General features: G+C 42.0%; 2 protein-coding genes across 9 annotated transcripts in view; one reads left to right on the top strand and one right to left on the bottom strand.

Annotated features, from left to right (window-relative positions):
• The window catches only part of FEZ2 (fasciculation and elongation protein zeta 2), a 75,039-nt gene that overhangs the window by 12,907 nt on the left and 48,360 nt on the right, over positions 1-13,772 (bottom strand). The gene's annotated exons all lie outside the window — the stretch shown is intronic.
• CRIM1 (cysteine rich transmembrane BMP regulator 1) overlaps positions 1-13,772 on the top strand; it is a 197,357-nt gene that overhangs the window by 181,032 nt on the left and 2,553 nt on the right. For 3 of the 5 annotated variants that reach the window (XM_015112097.3, XM_015112098.3, XM_015112100.3), the window contains 3 exons: positions 2,534-2,728; positions 9,790-9,912; positions 12,344-12,531. In XM_015112097.3, coding sequence (XP_014967583.3) covers positions 2,534-2,728; positions 9,790-9,912; positions 12,344-12,531 — 506 coding nt within the window. The remainder of the gene's footprint in view (positions 1-2,533; positions 2,729-9,789; positions 9,913-12,343; positions 12,532-13,772) is intronic. The other 2 variants (XM_077959728.1, XM_015112099.3) reach the window with 1 other exon arrangement.

Genomic DNA, 13,772 nt, shown 5'->3' with positions numbered 1-13,772 from the left:
GAAGGAGGGGGGAGGGGGAAGGAAGGAGGGTGCGGGAAGGAAGGGAGAAATGGGGAAAGGAGATGAGGGTGGGGAAGGAAGGAGAAAAGGAAGGAAGGATGGAGGGGAAAGGAAGGAGGGAGAAGGAAGGAAAGAAGGAGAAAAGGAAGGGAGGGAGGGAGGAGGAAGGAAGTAAGGAGGGGAGGGAAGAGGAAGGGAGGGAGAAGGGAAGGAGGGAGGGAGGGAGGAAGGAAGTAAGCAAGGAAGAAAGGAAGGAAAATAATAATAATATAGACAGTATAGACCACTGCTTGACCTTGAGTCAGAAGAGTTATGGACAAGATGGGATGAGAAGTTTCACCTCCCGTCTGATTTCTTTGTACAGTAATACTGTTACTCAAATTTTATTCAGTGATACTGCATTGTGTGGACCAAAGTTCATATAAAATACAATGAGTGATACTGCTTAATGAAACATTGCTTCCTTTCATAAAGAATTCTCAGCAAAAGAGACTCTAAATTTGATGGCCAGAACTAATGTCCTCAATGCAGTGTGTTGGCTGGAGGTCAGAGTACTACTTAAATTAGGCTCATTGGATGATTTTGTTCAGCCAATTTGACATGTGCATTTTGGATACCTTAGTGAAGTTGCTTCCTTCAAGGATTCCATATAATCAAGAACTTCTGTCATGAGTTTCTTTTGAAAGTCTCCAAATGAGTTTTTAGCGTAATAATTAGTGTGCCAGAAGATTTCTGTGCAGCCTCTACAAACATCGGGAAGTGCATTTTTTAATAGACTGAAAAATGGATTTCTAATTACAACTAGAACTTGCCATGATTACTTGACTTAATGTCCCTTGTTGAACTGTAGCCAGCAGTAATGAGAAAAATGATAGAAGTTGTTGAGACCATAAGAGATGAGGCACTTAACACTCGATCTCCGTTTCTTCCTTGGGCTTGCTTCTAACACTCGCCAATGGATTGAGAGTTATATCTATGGAGTAAAAATTTTACAATATTAGGCCATTATTAGTGCCATTTATAAAGGTGCATATGCTTGAGTAAAGATGGCCTAAAGTATGTGGGGGGATGTGAGTAGGTATATACAAATACTATACTATTTTGTATAGGGGACTTGGGACATGAGCGTCTTTGGATTTTGGTATCCATGGGGGTCCTAGAACCAGTCTCCCAAAGGTACCAAGGGACAACTGTAATTGGTAAGAAGAAAACATAGAGACCACAGATCTGTGAGCATTTCTCTCTGTGACCTTCCTCTGGAAAAGCTCAGTCTGAAGCACAGACTGTGTCTTCAGAGAGAGCCACTTCCAGCTGCCTTAGAGCACTCGCTGCAAAGCTTGGGGCGGCTCAGAGAAAATGGCTCCTGATGCCATTATGGGCTTCTCATCATGCCCTGAGATGTGCTGGGTTCTGTTTCTTGTGTCTATTCAATGAACTCTGACCCTTCAAGAGCTTCCCAGATGCTTTCCAGGAAGAACCCTGGGCCCTGGGGACGACTGCCTTCCTAAGGAACTTTCCTTCTAGATGCCTTTGTAGTTTTTCTTGCTTAAGTGACAAATGGTGAGTGGCGCTGCTTTTAGGATCTGAACATAAAATGTCCCTGGATCGGTAGGTGGCATCTAGTTATCAGTCTCGCGCTCACACCCCCGCCACTGGGTTTCGATTTGCCCCATCTCTGCTTTGCTGCTGGATCCGCTGGTGTTTGGGGCCTCACTCTGAACCACATTCTTGTGTGCTAGAGGGAAATTTCTGTGTGTGCAGTGTGGCCACTAGGGAGTCAGTAAGTTCAGGTACACCAGAAAAAGGCGGTGAGTCCCAGAGAAAGGAACCTTCAAGGAGAAGGTTGGAAGAGGGAGGAAATGAGTGTGACAAGCGACAACGGAAGAAGGAGCAGAATATTTAAACTGCAAATCCCTGTATATACTGTTTAGACAAATAGCTCTTTTTTTTTTTCCTCAAAAACCACAGTTTTCTGGGGGGGAAAAAAACGGATTGCAATGAAATGAAGCTGTTTTTAAAGTAGAAATGCCCTTGTAGATGAGAGAAATCTACGCGGCATCCCTGGAAAATGAAGGAAGTGGTTAGCTCGGTGCCGACTCCCACTCAGGGGGTGCAGAGGAAACCTGCTAGTTCCCTGTGATGTTGCCATTATCACTCCTTACCATTCGCCTGCATTGTTTACAAAACAGGAACTTCTTGAATCCATCTCTGTAAATAAACTCAGCTGGACTTTTCATCAGTCTCTTTATCTCTTTCTAGATGACAGTCTAAGGACACTTATCTAACGGGTACCATTCCCTGCCGGTTGTTGTAGTGACCACCCTGTGCTGGCCTCAGTGGCCACAAGATGAGAGCCCCGAGGGTCCTCCTAAGAAAATGAAAGACTAGGGAAACAAACAAAAGTGTCACTGAATTCCAGAAATCCTAAGGCATACTGTGATTATACAAAGCTATTCCCTTGATCTCTCACGTGTAATAAGATCGTGTGCATTGTCACATCAGCGACTCCACCATGTGCTGTTCTTTTCACTAGAAGACACAATTCCAAAGAAGGTGGTGTGCCACTTCAGTGGGAAGGCCTATGCCGACGAGGAGCGGTGGGACCTTGACAGCTGCACCCACTGCTACTGCCTGCAGGGCCAGACCCTCTGCTCGACCGTCAGCTGCCCCCCTCTGCCCTGTGTTGAGCCCATCAACGTGGAAGGAAGTTGCTGCCCAATGTGTCCAGGTATCTAAGCCACCATCCTTCCATTTGTCAAGCTGTAATGTTGATTTAAGATGAAATCAAAGCAGAGCTCAACCTGCTCCCTCTTTCGTTAGTTCACATGGCCCAAGTAGCGTGTCAGGCCCAGTTAGCACCTCCCACCCAAAGACCCTATGGGTAACTTGGAAAACCATGACCATCTAGATGAGGGGCAGATTTTGGTTCCATGCCAGAATTGCTCTGGTTCTTTTCTTCTCATTTGCATTCTCTAAACTTTAGTATAACCAAACCGTTAATGACACCTGCCCTATCAGAGTAGCACAGTTTTAGTGCAGTGTTGGACTAGCCTAGAGAAGGTGGTCCAAGATGGGACCCAGAAGGGAAGATGCTTAAGAGCCATTACACTGTGAAAATATATTAGAACCAAAGCGGAAGACCTGCATTTAAAGAATGTAGTTCTGGTTCATTCTTTTTTTAGTTCATCAGTTCCAGCCAATACCCATACTATCCATGCAGCCCTCTCCCAAGCCCTCAGCTGAACCTCCCATCTCTTTCCACACATAACGCAACCCCTGAGCATATCCCAGCTGGCTGTTTTGAATCCCTGCACCTGCATCTTTCCCCACGCCGCACTCTTCATGTCTGCTGCATTATCCATCTCATAGTTTCAAACCTAAGTCCTTCTCAGCTGCCCAGAGTCTCCCCTAGCCCTTCTCTTAGTTTCCATGTCTGCACCTCCTGCCAAAACTATTCCTCTTTCCCCTCAGTCTAATCCCAGCAATGTAAGACCTGAGCCCTCTCCATCGGGACTGAACCCCTAGACACACAGATTTCCCAGATAGTATAGACCACACAGACCCAAGTGAAGGCTCACTCGAACACTTCACTGAGGTCCTGAGCAAGTCAGGAGCTTTTCTGTCTTACCTCGATTCTCATGTTTTCTCGCAGCATTATATTAGAGAACCTTGTTCTGTTCAATACAGGGAGCTGGGAAGCATGCCAGTTCAGAAGTGCATCTGTACTATGCAGTTGTAAGAGAGGGCAGTTGTTAAACCCAAAGAGTTTAAGTGAGCTCTGCACATGTTGGCCTTTTGTTTAGGCGTTGTGCAAACTATCCCCAATTGAGCATTTCTAAAAATGTCCATTTATCTCCTAAAAAGGATAGGATGTTCTGCCAGGTAAGGGGGTGGAACCATTTTTCAGAGCCTTCAGTTGGGTTCTCTTTATAGTTTTCCATACACACTTGCTGTGTGTATGGAAAAAAGGAAAGTCTTAAGTGTTTTAAATGAGAATAAGAAAAAATATGTGGTTTTCCACTGGAATTATTTTTCTAGTATATATTCACCTATGTTTCACAAGTTTCATACCAGTTTCCCCAGTAATATGCTTTTAATGATATAAATGATGAAACTTGACCTTATGTATTTCACAAAGAGTCATTTAACGCCTTTTATGTGCCAAGCACTGTTTTAGGCACTGGGGAAACAGCAGTGACCAAATAGCAGTGCACACGTAGCTTACATTGTAGCAGGGAGAAACCAGGCAGCAAACAGGTAAACAGTAACTAGGCAGCCACGAAGATGAGGATCAGGCTCTGGAGAAAGGCATAGCAAGACAAAAAGGCTGGGGAGAAGTGGGGCAGGCAGTTGTTTTGTATTATGTAGAATGGTCAGGGAGTACCTTACCAACAAGATGAGATTTAATGAAGAGACCCAGAATTGCAGTTCTCATGGGAAGAGGCAGAACCTTTGGGTGTAGCCAGGGCCAGGGCCCTGCAGTGGGAACATGCCGTGCATGTTCAAGAGATGCTGTGTGAAGGTAACTCAGTGAGCACGGAGGAGGTAAGAGGTGGGGCAGAGAGGCAGCCACGGCCAGACACAAAGGGTCTCACAGATGAGTGCAGGATTGTATTGAGTGAGATGAAACCTTGGAAGGTTTGGAGCAGGGAGTGACAGCATCTGACTTACCTTTGAATGGGATTTCTCTGGTGCTGGGTTGAACATAGACTGTGGGGCATGGAGGTCAAGAGTGAAAGCAGAGAGATCAACTTTGAGGCTTTTTAAAGAATCCACGTGAGAGATGACAGTGACGTGAACAGGGTGGTAGCCATGGAGGTGGGGAGAAGTGGGCAGGTTCTGACTATGCCGTATCAGTTGCATCAGTAGGATTTGAATATATGTGGGGAGTGAGTGGGAGAGGAGCCAAGGATGACTACGACATTTTGGTTTGGGGCATTTTTAGCTTGAAATACTCAGCATCAAAGTGGAGATAACGAATAGACAATATCTAATCTGGGGTTCATGAAAGAGATTGAAAGTAGATCTACAAATTTGAAAGTTGTCAGTCATAGTTGGTTTCTAGTCTCAAGGTTTTTAAGCCTTGAGACTAGATGAGATGACCCAAGAGTAAGAATAAATAGAAGAGAAAAGAGAGCGCAGGACTGAGCCCTGAGACCTTCTAACTTTTGGAGATTGAGCAGGTGCAGAGGGCCTAGCAAAATAAATAGAGAAGGAGCACCAGGAATAAAGGAGGAAGCCAAGAGGGTCAGAGTGACATGGAAGCCAGGTGGAGAAAGGGTTTCTGGTAGGAAAGAGTAAACAGCTGAATCAAGCACCGCTGTTAGCCAAGTAAGATGCAACAAGATGCAACGTGAGAATTGATTTGTGCATTTAGCACTGCTGTAATGAACTTCACAGAAGTACAGCGTTGGAGGCAAAGTCTAATCAGAGTGGTTTCAAAACAGAATGGGAGAGGTGAATTGGATTCACCTCTCCCCTTGGGAGTTACGGTTATGCAACTCTCATGCAGACCATGCAAAGTTCATGACTAAGATGGACTATGAAGTTGAGTGTCCTTGGAGGGTTTCACAGAGAAAGGACATGAGCTAGATTTTAAAGGACAGATGTGCTCTCTTCATTGGAGTGAAGAGGATAACCTGACCAAGACCTGAGATGGGAAAAGTCAAGGCCAGTGCCTCTAAGGTCAAGGCCAATGCCCCTAAGGCAGTGAGTTCTAGTAGCAGTAGGTAAGGACAGAAACACTAGCTTCGCCAGGATTTTTCAGGCCTTAAATGAAGAGTGTAGATTTTGTTCTTCATAGGGAATGGGAAGGCTTATTTTTGAGCAGCTGAATGACATGATCACAAAGGTGTTTTGGGGTAACCTTTGTGTAATGGGGTGGTGCGCAGGAATGACTAAAGCAGAGAGAGACCAGACGCCAGGACAGCTGTATCATGCACTGCAAATGTCCTAGGTGTGATAATAAGAACCCAAATTCAGGTAGTGGTGGTAGAAATAGAGGTAGATTCATTCTCCTTGGTTTGTGAATTTCATAAGAGAGAGTACAGATACTGCTAACATCCTTGTTCATCATTAGAGATTTCTCCAGTGAGTTATCAGTTAAGATTTACTGTTGGGTTGAAATTTAATTTCTGTTGATTAACTCTCCTTTCTGCGTCTGCTGTATTCCTGATGAGACATTTTTCCATCTTTAAGCAATATTGCAATCAGTTGAGCTCGTGCCACCTTCTGTTTGATCCAGTATGGGCTGCCAGGAAGGCTGGATTCCTGTCCCATTCTTGCATCGGTTCATTGTGTGATCTTAGTCAAGACTCATCACCAAAGTTTCAGGCTTCCATTTCTCATCTGGATAGCACGTGCCACCTCCCAGAAACGCTGTGAGGATTATACCATCTCAGAAATGATGGTGTGGGAGCATTTCCCAGTCTGTCCAGCAAACACCTTGCTTTGTCCTTTAGACATTCTGAATATCCTCTTTCTTTACAAAACACTTTCCACCTTCACCATATTTGGATATGAGTACAGAACCTATGAGCTGTTAGGTGATTAGCACCTGTCTCATTTTACAGAAGAAACTGAGGTTCAGGAAAGTTAAGAGTATTATCCAAAGTCATGCAGCTGGTTATCAGAGCATGAGACCCCTGTTCCTAAATTAACCTCAGGTTCCATCTCCCAAAAAAATGCGGACTTCAGCTTGTGAGCACCAGCCACCTCGCCCCATATTCCAGAAGAGGACATTTTTAAGGAAGGCAGCTCTTAACAGATGACCAGATGCCTCCGAAAGTAAAATATATCCCCAGTAAATTATCTTGAGTTCCTCCAAAGCTCAGATCAAGTATGAGCACAGGCGTGATTGTGACCATGTGCCCAGGATCTTTGTGGCAGGGCTGGATGTAGCTTTTTGTAAGTCGCCCTGGCACTGTCCATCTGCGATGCCAACAGCTATAAAGGGCTCTTCTAGTAAACACCAGAAGGGTTCTATTTTAGAGTCTTGGGTTGAAGGCGGTCTTTAGCCATGGAAGAAGGCCTGAGTCTAGGCGTGGAAGCAAATAGCATTCCCACTTCTTTTTGTTTCAACAAGCAGTTGTTTAACTCAAGAATTGTTCTTTTTGGCAAAACTGCTCAGAGGCAGCTTCCCTTTTATGTTCAAATTAAAGGGAAATGACTCTCTTCCCTTGGACTTGAGGACTGTGAACTGGAGCTGTGAGTGTTTTGTGATAAAGAAGGAGGTGTGGGTGGATTTTAATCAGAGCTGAACTGAGTGGTGGAGTGAGCTAATACACAGGACAGGTTATGAGCTGCTGGAAGTAAGAAGTAGCTGTCAGGCATCACTCATCAGGAGAGACCCATGGGGGCCAGGATTGGTCTCACTTAAAACTGTATGCCCAAAACCAATGCCTGCCATGTAGGAAATGCTCAGGAAATATTTGTTGAACAAATGGTAATACAATTAATCACTGAAGGAGACATCCTCCTTCACCATAGAGCCTTCTCACTTTCCCTGCTGTTTCCAAGTAGAGCCCCTGTGGGAAGAGGACTCACTGTCATGCCTCAGCTTGGTGGAGTTTCACCTGAAATCTATCCATATGCAGGGTCAAGGCAAAAGAATTCCAAAGTTACTTCTCTACTGCTCTCACTCAGGAAAAAGCCTGAGGTGGAACTCAGTCAATCCCAGCTCTGGGGCCTCTGCAGAAGCTTTGACTACTTAGCCATTGACATTCACAGGTTTGGTGGAATCGGTGTCATGTTCGCCCTTTACACTGAGGCCTCAGAAACCAGTGGCAGTTCGGCCCCTGTTGTCATAGGGAGGCTCAGTGTGAAGCCCTGGACTAGGCAGGGGAGGGACAGAAGGGTGTGTGACATTGAAAGGTGTCAAGTAAATGGCGACGTGGCTTTTCTGCCCATATTCACCCAGGAAATTCATACCACATATGAGAGCTTTTCAGTGGATGGATTAAATACTATCCCGGAGTCACCTAGTCCAAACCTACTGAATCAGGACCTGTGAGAGTCAGCACATTTTCTAAGCTCTTTGGGTAATTCCGATAGGATTTTTAAAAATTTGAGAGTCAGCGGTTTGTGCTTAGGCCCCTGCGCCTACAAATGGTAATACTTTCAGTAACTTCTATTTTTAATTCTCGAGTTTGCAGGGATGCACTGAACCTGTAGAAACTATCATTGTTCCCAGTTCTTTTTATGTCTAAAGGCTTTATAATATAACTAAAAAAATAGAAGACTATTCTGGGAGGCAGCAAGAAAACTTGGGCTTTGGGATCACAGAACTGTATTTGAATCCCAGCTCTACCACTTACTAGATGCGTTTGAGCGATTGAACTTAACCTCTCTGGGTTTCTTTCCCTGGCTGGGTACTTAGTTAACTCATGGGGGAACCTTAGCAAGTACTCTCTTCTCTGTCACTTTCCTCTTCTCTCAAAGTCATCTTAAGGTTTACTTCTCAAAAGCCTGGTAACTTTGAGACAGAAAACAATCACTCTCGCAGAGGGGATTATTAATCCTATTTTAATTTATATACTGTATATTTTATGTTGGTCTAAATTAGGCAATGGTGAGTATTTAGGATCCTACGTGTTGAGTAATTGCTTTATAAAAATCAGTGAATAATATGGCAGGATCTGGCCGACAGGAAATACATGCATGACACAAACTTTTATTGTCACATTTTGAAAACAAGTTCTTAAGAATTAATTGCTTTAAAATGTGGGGCTAGTTGTCATCAGCTGGATAAAGTATAAATATAAAGAAATATTTGTAGGAGCTGAGAAAAGCTCTGATTTTTTTTTTTTAAAAAGGCCTGATATTTGAGATAAATAATATTCTTCTCAGTTTGTTTTATGTTGTAGTATAATACCTATCTGATCAAACTGGACAATGTAAATATATTTACCGAAGATCAGTTTCTAATCTAAATGGTTCCAGTGGTAACATAATGGACATCTGAGACTTATACTCATGAGGTCTCCCTACAGTCTTTTCCCATGTAGGGGAAGAGAGGAGAGGAAATGGCCAAGAAGTCCATAAGAAGTGGACAATGCTTTAACTTTTTCAAGTTTTGCTAACATATTTTGTGTAGTTATTCAACACCCCTATATTAAAGAGCAGCAGCTATTAAACACCAACATTTATTAGCTGCTGGAAAGTAAAAAGAAATAATTCCTGCCGGGCGCGGTGGCTCACGCCTGTAATCCCAGCACGTTCGGAGGCCGAGGCGGGTGGATCACGAGGTCAGGAAATTGAGACCATCCTGGCTAATGTGGTGAAACCCCGTCTCTACTAAAAATACAAAAAATTAGCTGGGCGTGGTGGCGGGCACCTGTAGTCCCAGCTCCTCGAGAGACTGAGGCAGGAGAATGGCGTGAACCCGGGAGGAGCAGCTTGCAGTGAGCCGCGATCGCGCCACTGCACTTCAGCCTGGGCAACAGTAAGATTCCGTCTCAAGAGAAAAAAAAAAAAAGAAATAATTCCACTTCAGCTAGTCCCCTTCAGTTTCCATAAAGTTATAAAACCAACACCATTTGAACGTGAAAAAGCAGTTTTTGACCCTGGTGGAGTAGAGAATTCTTTTGTCTTTTAAATGTTACAAGACACGTTCCTTCTCACTGCAAAGCTTGTGATTCTCTAGCATGAATGATGTAAATGGCAGAAACTGCATCTTTCACGTCCCAAGAAATGTGGGCTTGAATTGAGTGCACCATTTGGATTGAGAATACAAAAGCCAGCAAGACAGCAGCTTCATCATCTCTTACGAAAAATGTTCCCTTCTTTTAGAAATGTATGTCCCAGAACCAACCAATATACCCATTGAGAAGACAAACCATCGAGGAGAGGTTGACCTGGAGGTTCCCCTGTGGCCCACGCCTAGCGAAAATGATATCGTCCATCTCCCTAGAGGTAAGCATTGAAGGCAGCTGAGATCTGCCAGTTTTCTATGTGGTCTATTTTGGCTTTTTTCTAATTTTTAAAATTTCCTGTGAGTAACTTTTTAAATGACTTGCTGAAGTAAATTCAGATAACTATTCCCGGGCAGACCTGCCTGGCTGAAACATACTTACACCACACATGGATAAAGTCAGTCAGCAGGTAACTGGATTAAATGCCTCCTTCCTGGCCCTCCTTGCTCAGAGACTTTGTGATGATGGAAATAAATATGTTCCTAGTCATAAGAGCTTCGTATCTGGAACTTGTAAGCCATCTCTCAAATGTATGTATATATAAACTTTATAAGGAGAGTAATCATGAATTAGTCACTGTCTCTTGTAGATTCTGCACTGAGCATTTGTACATCAGGTTACCCTCTACTTCTGGGCACTTTTCACTTCATGTGAGTTACATTTATTACCTGTGTTGATTTTTCCAGTCACCAGGTTTACTCCATGCCTTTTTTTCTTGCTCTATCCTTTCAGTGTGTGTGTAATAAAGATGTTATTTTGTCTCCCAATAGCTGTTAATATTTCCTTTTCTATAAAAGTAGACCTCTTCTTGATCCGTGGTATAAACTAGCTCTTAGCTGTGACTCAGTACTGCCTCCTGTCCACTCCAACCATATTTTCCAAATCATTGCTATATAATTTTTATATTTCTTTTGGAAGAAGCAATATTCATTGCTTGAGAGATTACTTGTCTGTGACTCTAGATATTCTAAACGTTACGCTCGGATCAAGCCAGATGACCAGAAAGCCAATTTCCTGGGCCTAGTGTTTTTGGCTCTCTGTAAAATTGTTCTGACTGAACGTGCTTTAGCATTATGCTTACATTCACTCAGTCAATATTAGTGCCTGCTGTATGCCAGGCCCTGTTCTAGAGGCTAGACTTCGGTCATAAGTATAGCCATACTTATAGTATGTTGAAGACCTGTGCATTGCATAGTATCTATGTTATAAAGCCCCTGAAGAGAAATTTTCTCATGCGTCAATAGCAAGAAAATGTATACTTCTCCTAGGCAACTGATTTGTTTTAACCTAGAAGACACTGTGAATCCTATTAAAGACTGATAGTTGTTTCCATTTTTGGCTTTGGCTGCTACAAAGCTCAAAGCTAACTTTTAGGGCTTGGTTTTAGCACAGAAACGGCACCGGAAGACTGAATTTTGTAAACAGACCTCACTTGCAGCTTCATTTTTCTTTCACCGAGACCTTCCTTAATTTATATCTTATTCTTCTTGTATGACACTTAGTCCTAAAACTTCTATTTCATTTGGAATATGGGAAAGTAAAATTCGTTCTTTTATTCGTTGTGTATTTAAAATCTGAATTCATCAATAAAATGTTACTCTTATCTTTGACATTTTTCTTGATGCTGATAAATATGTTTCTACAAAGCTTTACTGCCATCTGCACCAGCTAAAATGATTAGGAATGTTTTCTACCTCCCATTCCTCCCTGCTCCCACCACCCTCCAGAACACACACGGAAGCATATAGCATTTAAAATCTGCGTTTTACACCACAGTCTTACATACCACAAAGCTCTGTCACTTCATGAGCTGAATTTCCAGAACAATTTGAGAGTAACTCCTTTCGACATTGTGTGTCATGTGTCTTTCACTAAACTGACTGTTAATGCATTTAGAAAACCTGACACAGTGATTTCAAAATAGAATAAAAATAAGGAAACTTTAGGGAGTGCCCCCTACTGGTATGTATTTAACCTTATTTCTGTCTGCAACATACATTGCAAGATATTTTAAGAGAACATAAAGGTCATCATTCATAAGTGCAAAACTAAATGTAGTCACCTATGCAATATAATTCATTAAGGCAGAAAAACGATCTAATACGCCTAAGCAAGATTTTCAACAAGTTCATGAAAAGTAAGACAATATTGCTTAGAGTTCAGTGAACCAGAGTATCAACCAAAAGACCAACCTCCAGATTCTGATTAGTTTTGATCTAATTAGTCTTCGTTATTAAAGAGAATATACTTTGTTCTAGTCCCGTTTGCCAGTAAGCAAGGAGATCAGCTAATGTTTCTCCTTCGAAATCTGAGAAGACCATATATGTTAATAGTAATCAAAATATTTTAATGGTCTAATTCACTTTTTCAAAATCTACCTAAGCACCTTCTTATTTTATTAGCTAGAGCCGGCATCGTCTTATCCAATTATTGTCACTTTGATTTTTTTTTTTTTTTTAACATTCATCCCTAAGCGCTCTGCCCTCTACTAAGAGCTCTTTGGATCAAAATTAGATTTTAATCACATTTTTAGCCTGAAAAAACTGAGAAGCAATAAAACCAAGTTGCCGATCTCTATTTGCAATGTCATTAAAATAATCCTGAACAATTCCGGTTTAGGTAATAAATGCTTGTAATTTTTCTTCTCCTAGATATGGGTCACCTCCAGGTAGATTACAGAGATAACAGACTGCACCCAAGTGAAGATTCTTCACTGGACTCCATTGCCTCAGTTGTGGTTCCCATAATTATATGCCTGTCTATTATAATAGCATTCCTATTCATCAATCAGAAGAAACAGTGGATACCACTGCTTTGCTGGTATCGAACACCAACTAAGGTATTGTCTTGAAAAAGTCTCTTGAATGATGAATCTAGGAAAACTTACACTTATATTGAAATTGCTTGAAACCTTGTGTCTTAACCAGTGAAATTTTTACTTTGCTATTCATAGCCTCAAATCCATACCAGGCTATAATATGAATCAAATATATAGTACTTGCCCAGGGTTGGACTTATCACAAGGTGAATTTTATCCATTGGTTAATGAATCCTGACCTTACATGGATCCAGTTTTCTGGAGGTACTCTAAAGTTTTCAAATGAACAAATACCTCTGGATTTATTCCTAAATCATTCTTTATATTAGACATTAAACTTGATCACCTGGCATTTATCAGTCATCAGTCAACTTAGAATTGGGAGGGAAAAGAAGTCACAAAGGGAGGGAGATAATAGGAGAGGGCTGGAAGATCATGAGGGTATACAAAAGGCCAAAGGACAGGTCAATGCATCAAAGGCAAGCACCAAGTGGAAAGGTCACAAAAGATGAAGAGGTGGTGGAAAGTAACAGTAGACAAGGTAGGGAGAGGCAGATTTCATATTACGGGAGAAAATATATTTATTTTCAGTACAAATGTAAAGGGCCTCTAAATCTGCCTATTTTGAAAGATAAGAAAAACCTGTATTAAGGGAAATAAATCATAATCCCTTCCAACTCTGATTCTGCCTTTTGCCTTGAGTTGGTTTATTTTAATCATACAACCTTAAGAATTGGAAACAGCCTGAACAATTATGTAATATAATTTACCATCTGGTTAACCCTTCCATGTAAAAATTCTGTCCTGCGGTTATCCTGCCTCCGATTTTCCTTTGAACAAATGTGCATCGGGCACAGCCTCTATACTGGGTCAGGATACAGTTGCCAATGTCCAAAGCTGGGAAACAGACCCACTCATAAAGTGTATGGAATGACTAGGAACACACGGGCTGGCCCAGCCTATGATGGTGTTCTACAGTCTGAGTGGTTAGAAATCATCCCTTTGTTTTTAAATCTGCCTACCTTCCACTCATTCTTCAACCCCCTTTAAACACAGGTCTGCACTTCAAGGATTTGAAATCATTTCACCAGTCTTTTTTTTTTTTTTTCAGTTCCTTTGTCTTCCTATTTGACATCGTTTTTTGACATTTCACCTTTAAATAGTTTGTCAGTGTCCTTCATAAAAGTATAGTTGGTACTAGAACAGGATGTGATACTCTGCATACAGTCTGTCAATGAATTGTGAAACTATTATCTCATCTG

This window comes from Macaca mulatta, chromosome 13 (genome assembly GCF_049350105.2).
Source record: "Macaca mulatta isolate MMU2019108-1 chromosome 13, T2T-MMU8v2.0, whole genome shotgun sequence".
In the NCBI taxonomy this organism is placed as follows: domain Eukaryota; kingdom Metazoa; phylum Chordata; class Mammalia; order Primates; family Cercopithecidae; genus Macaca; species Macaca mulatta.
The sequence above is the reverse complement of the archived record's forward strand: the minus strand, read 5'-3'. Positions and strand labels throughout refer to the sequence as shown.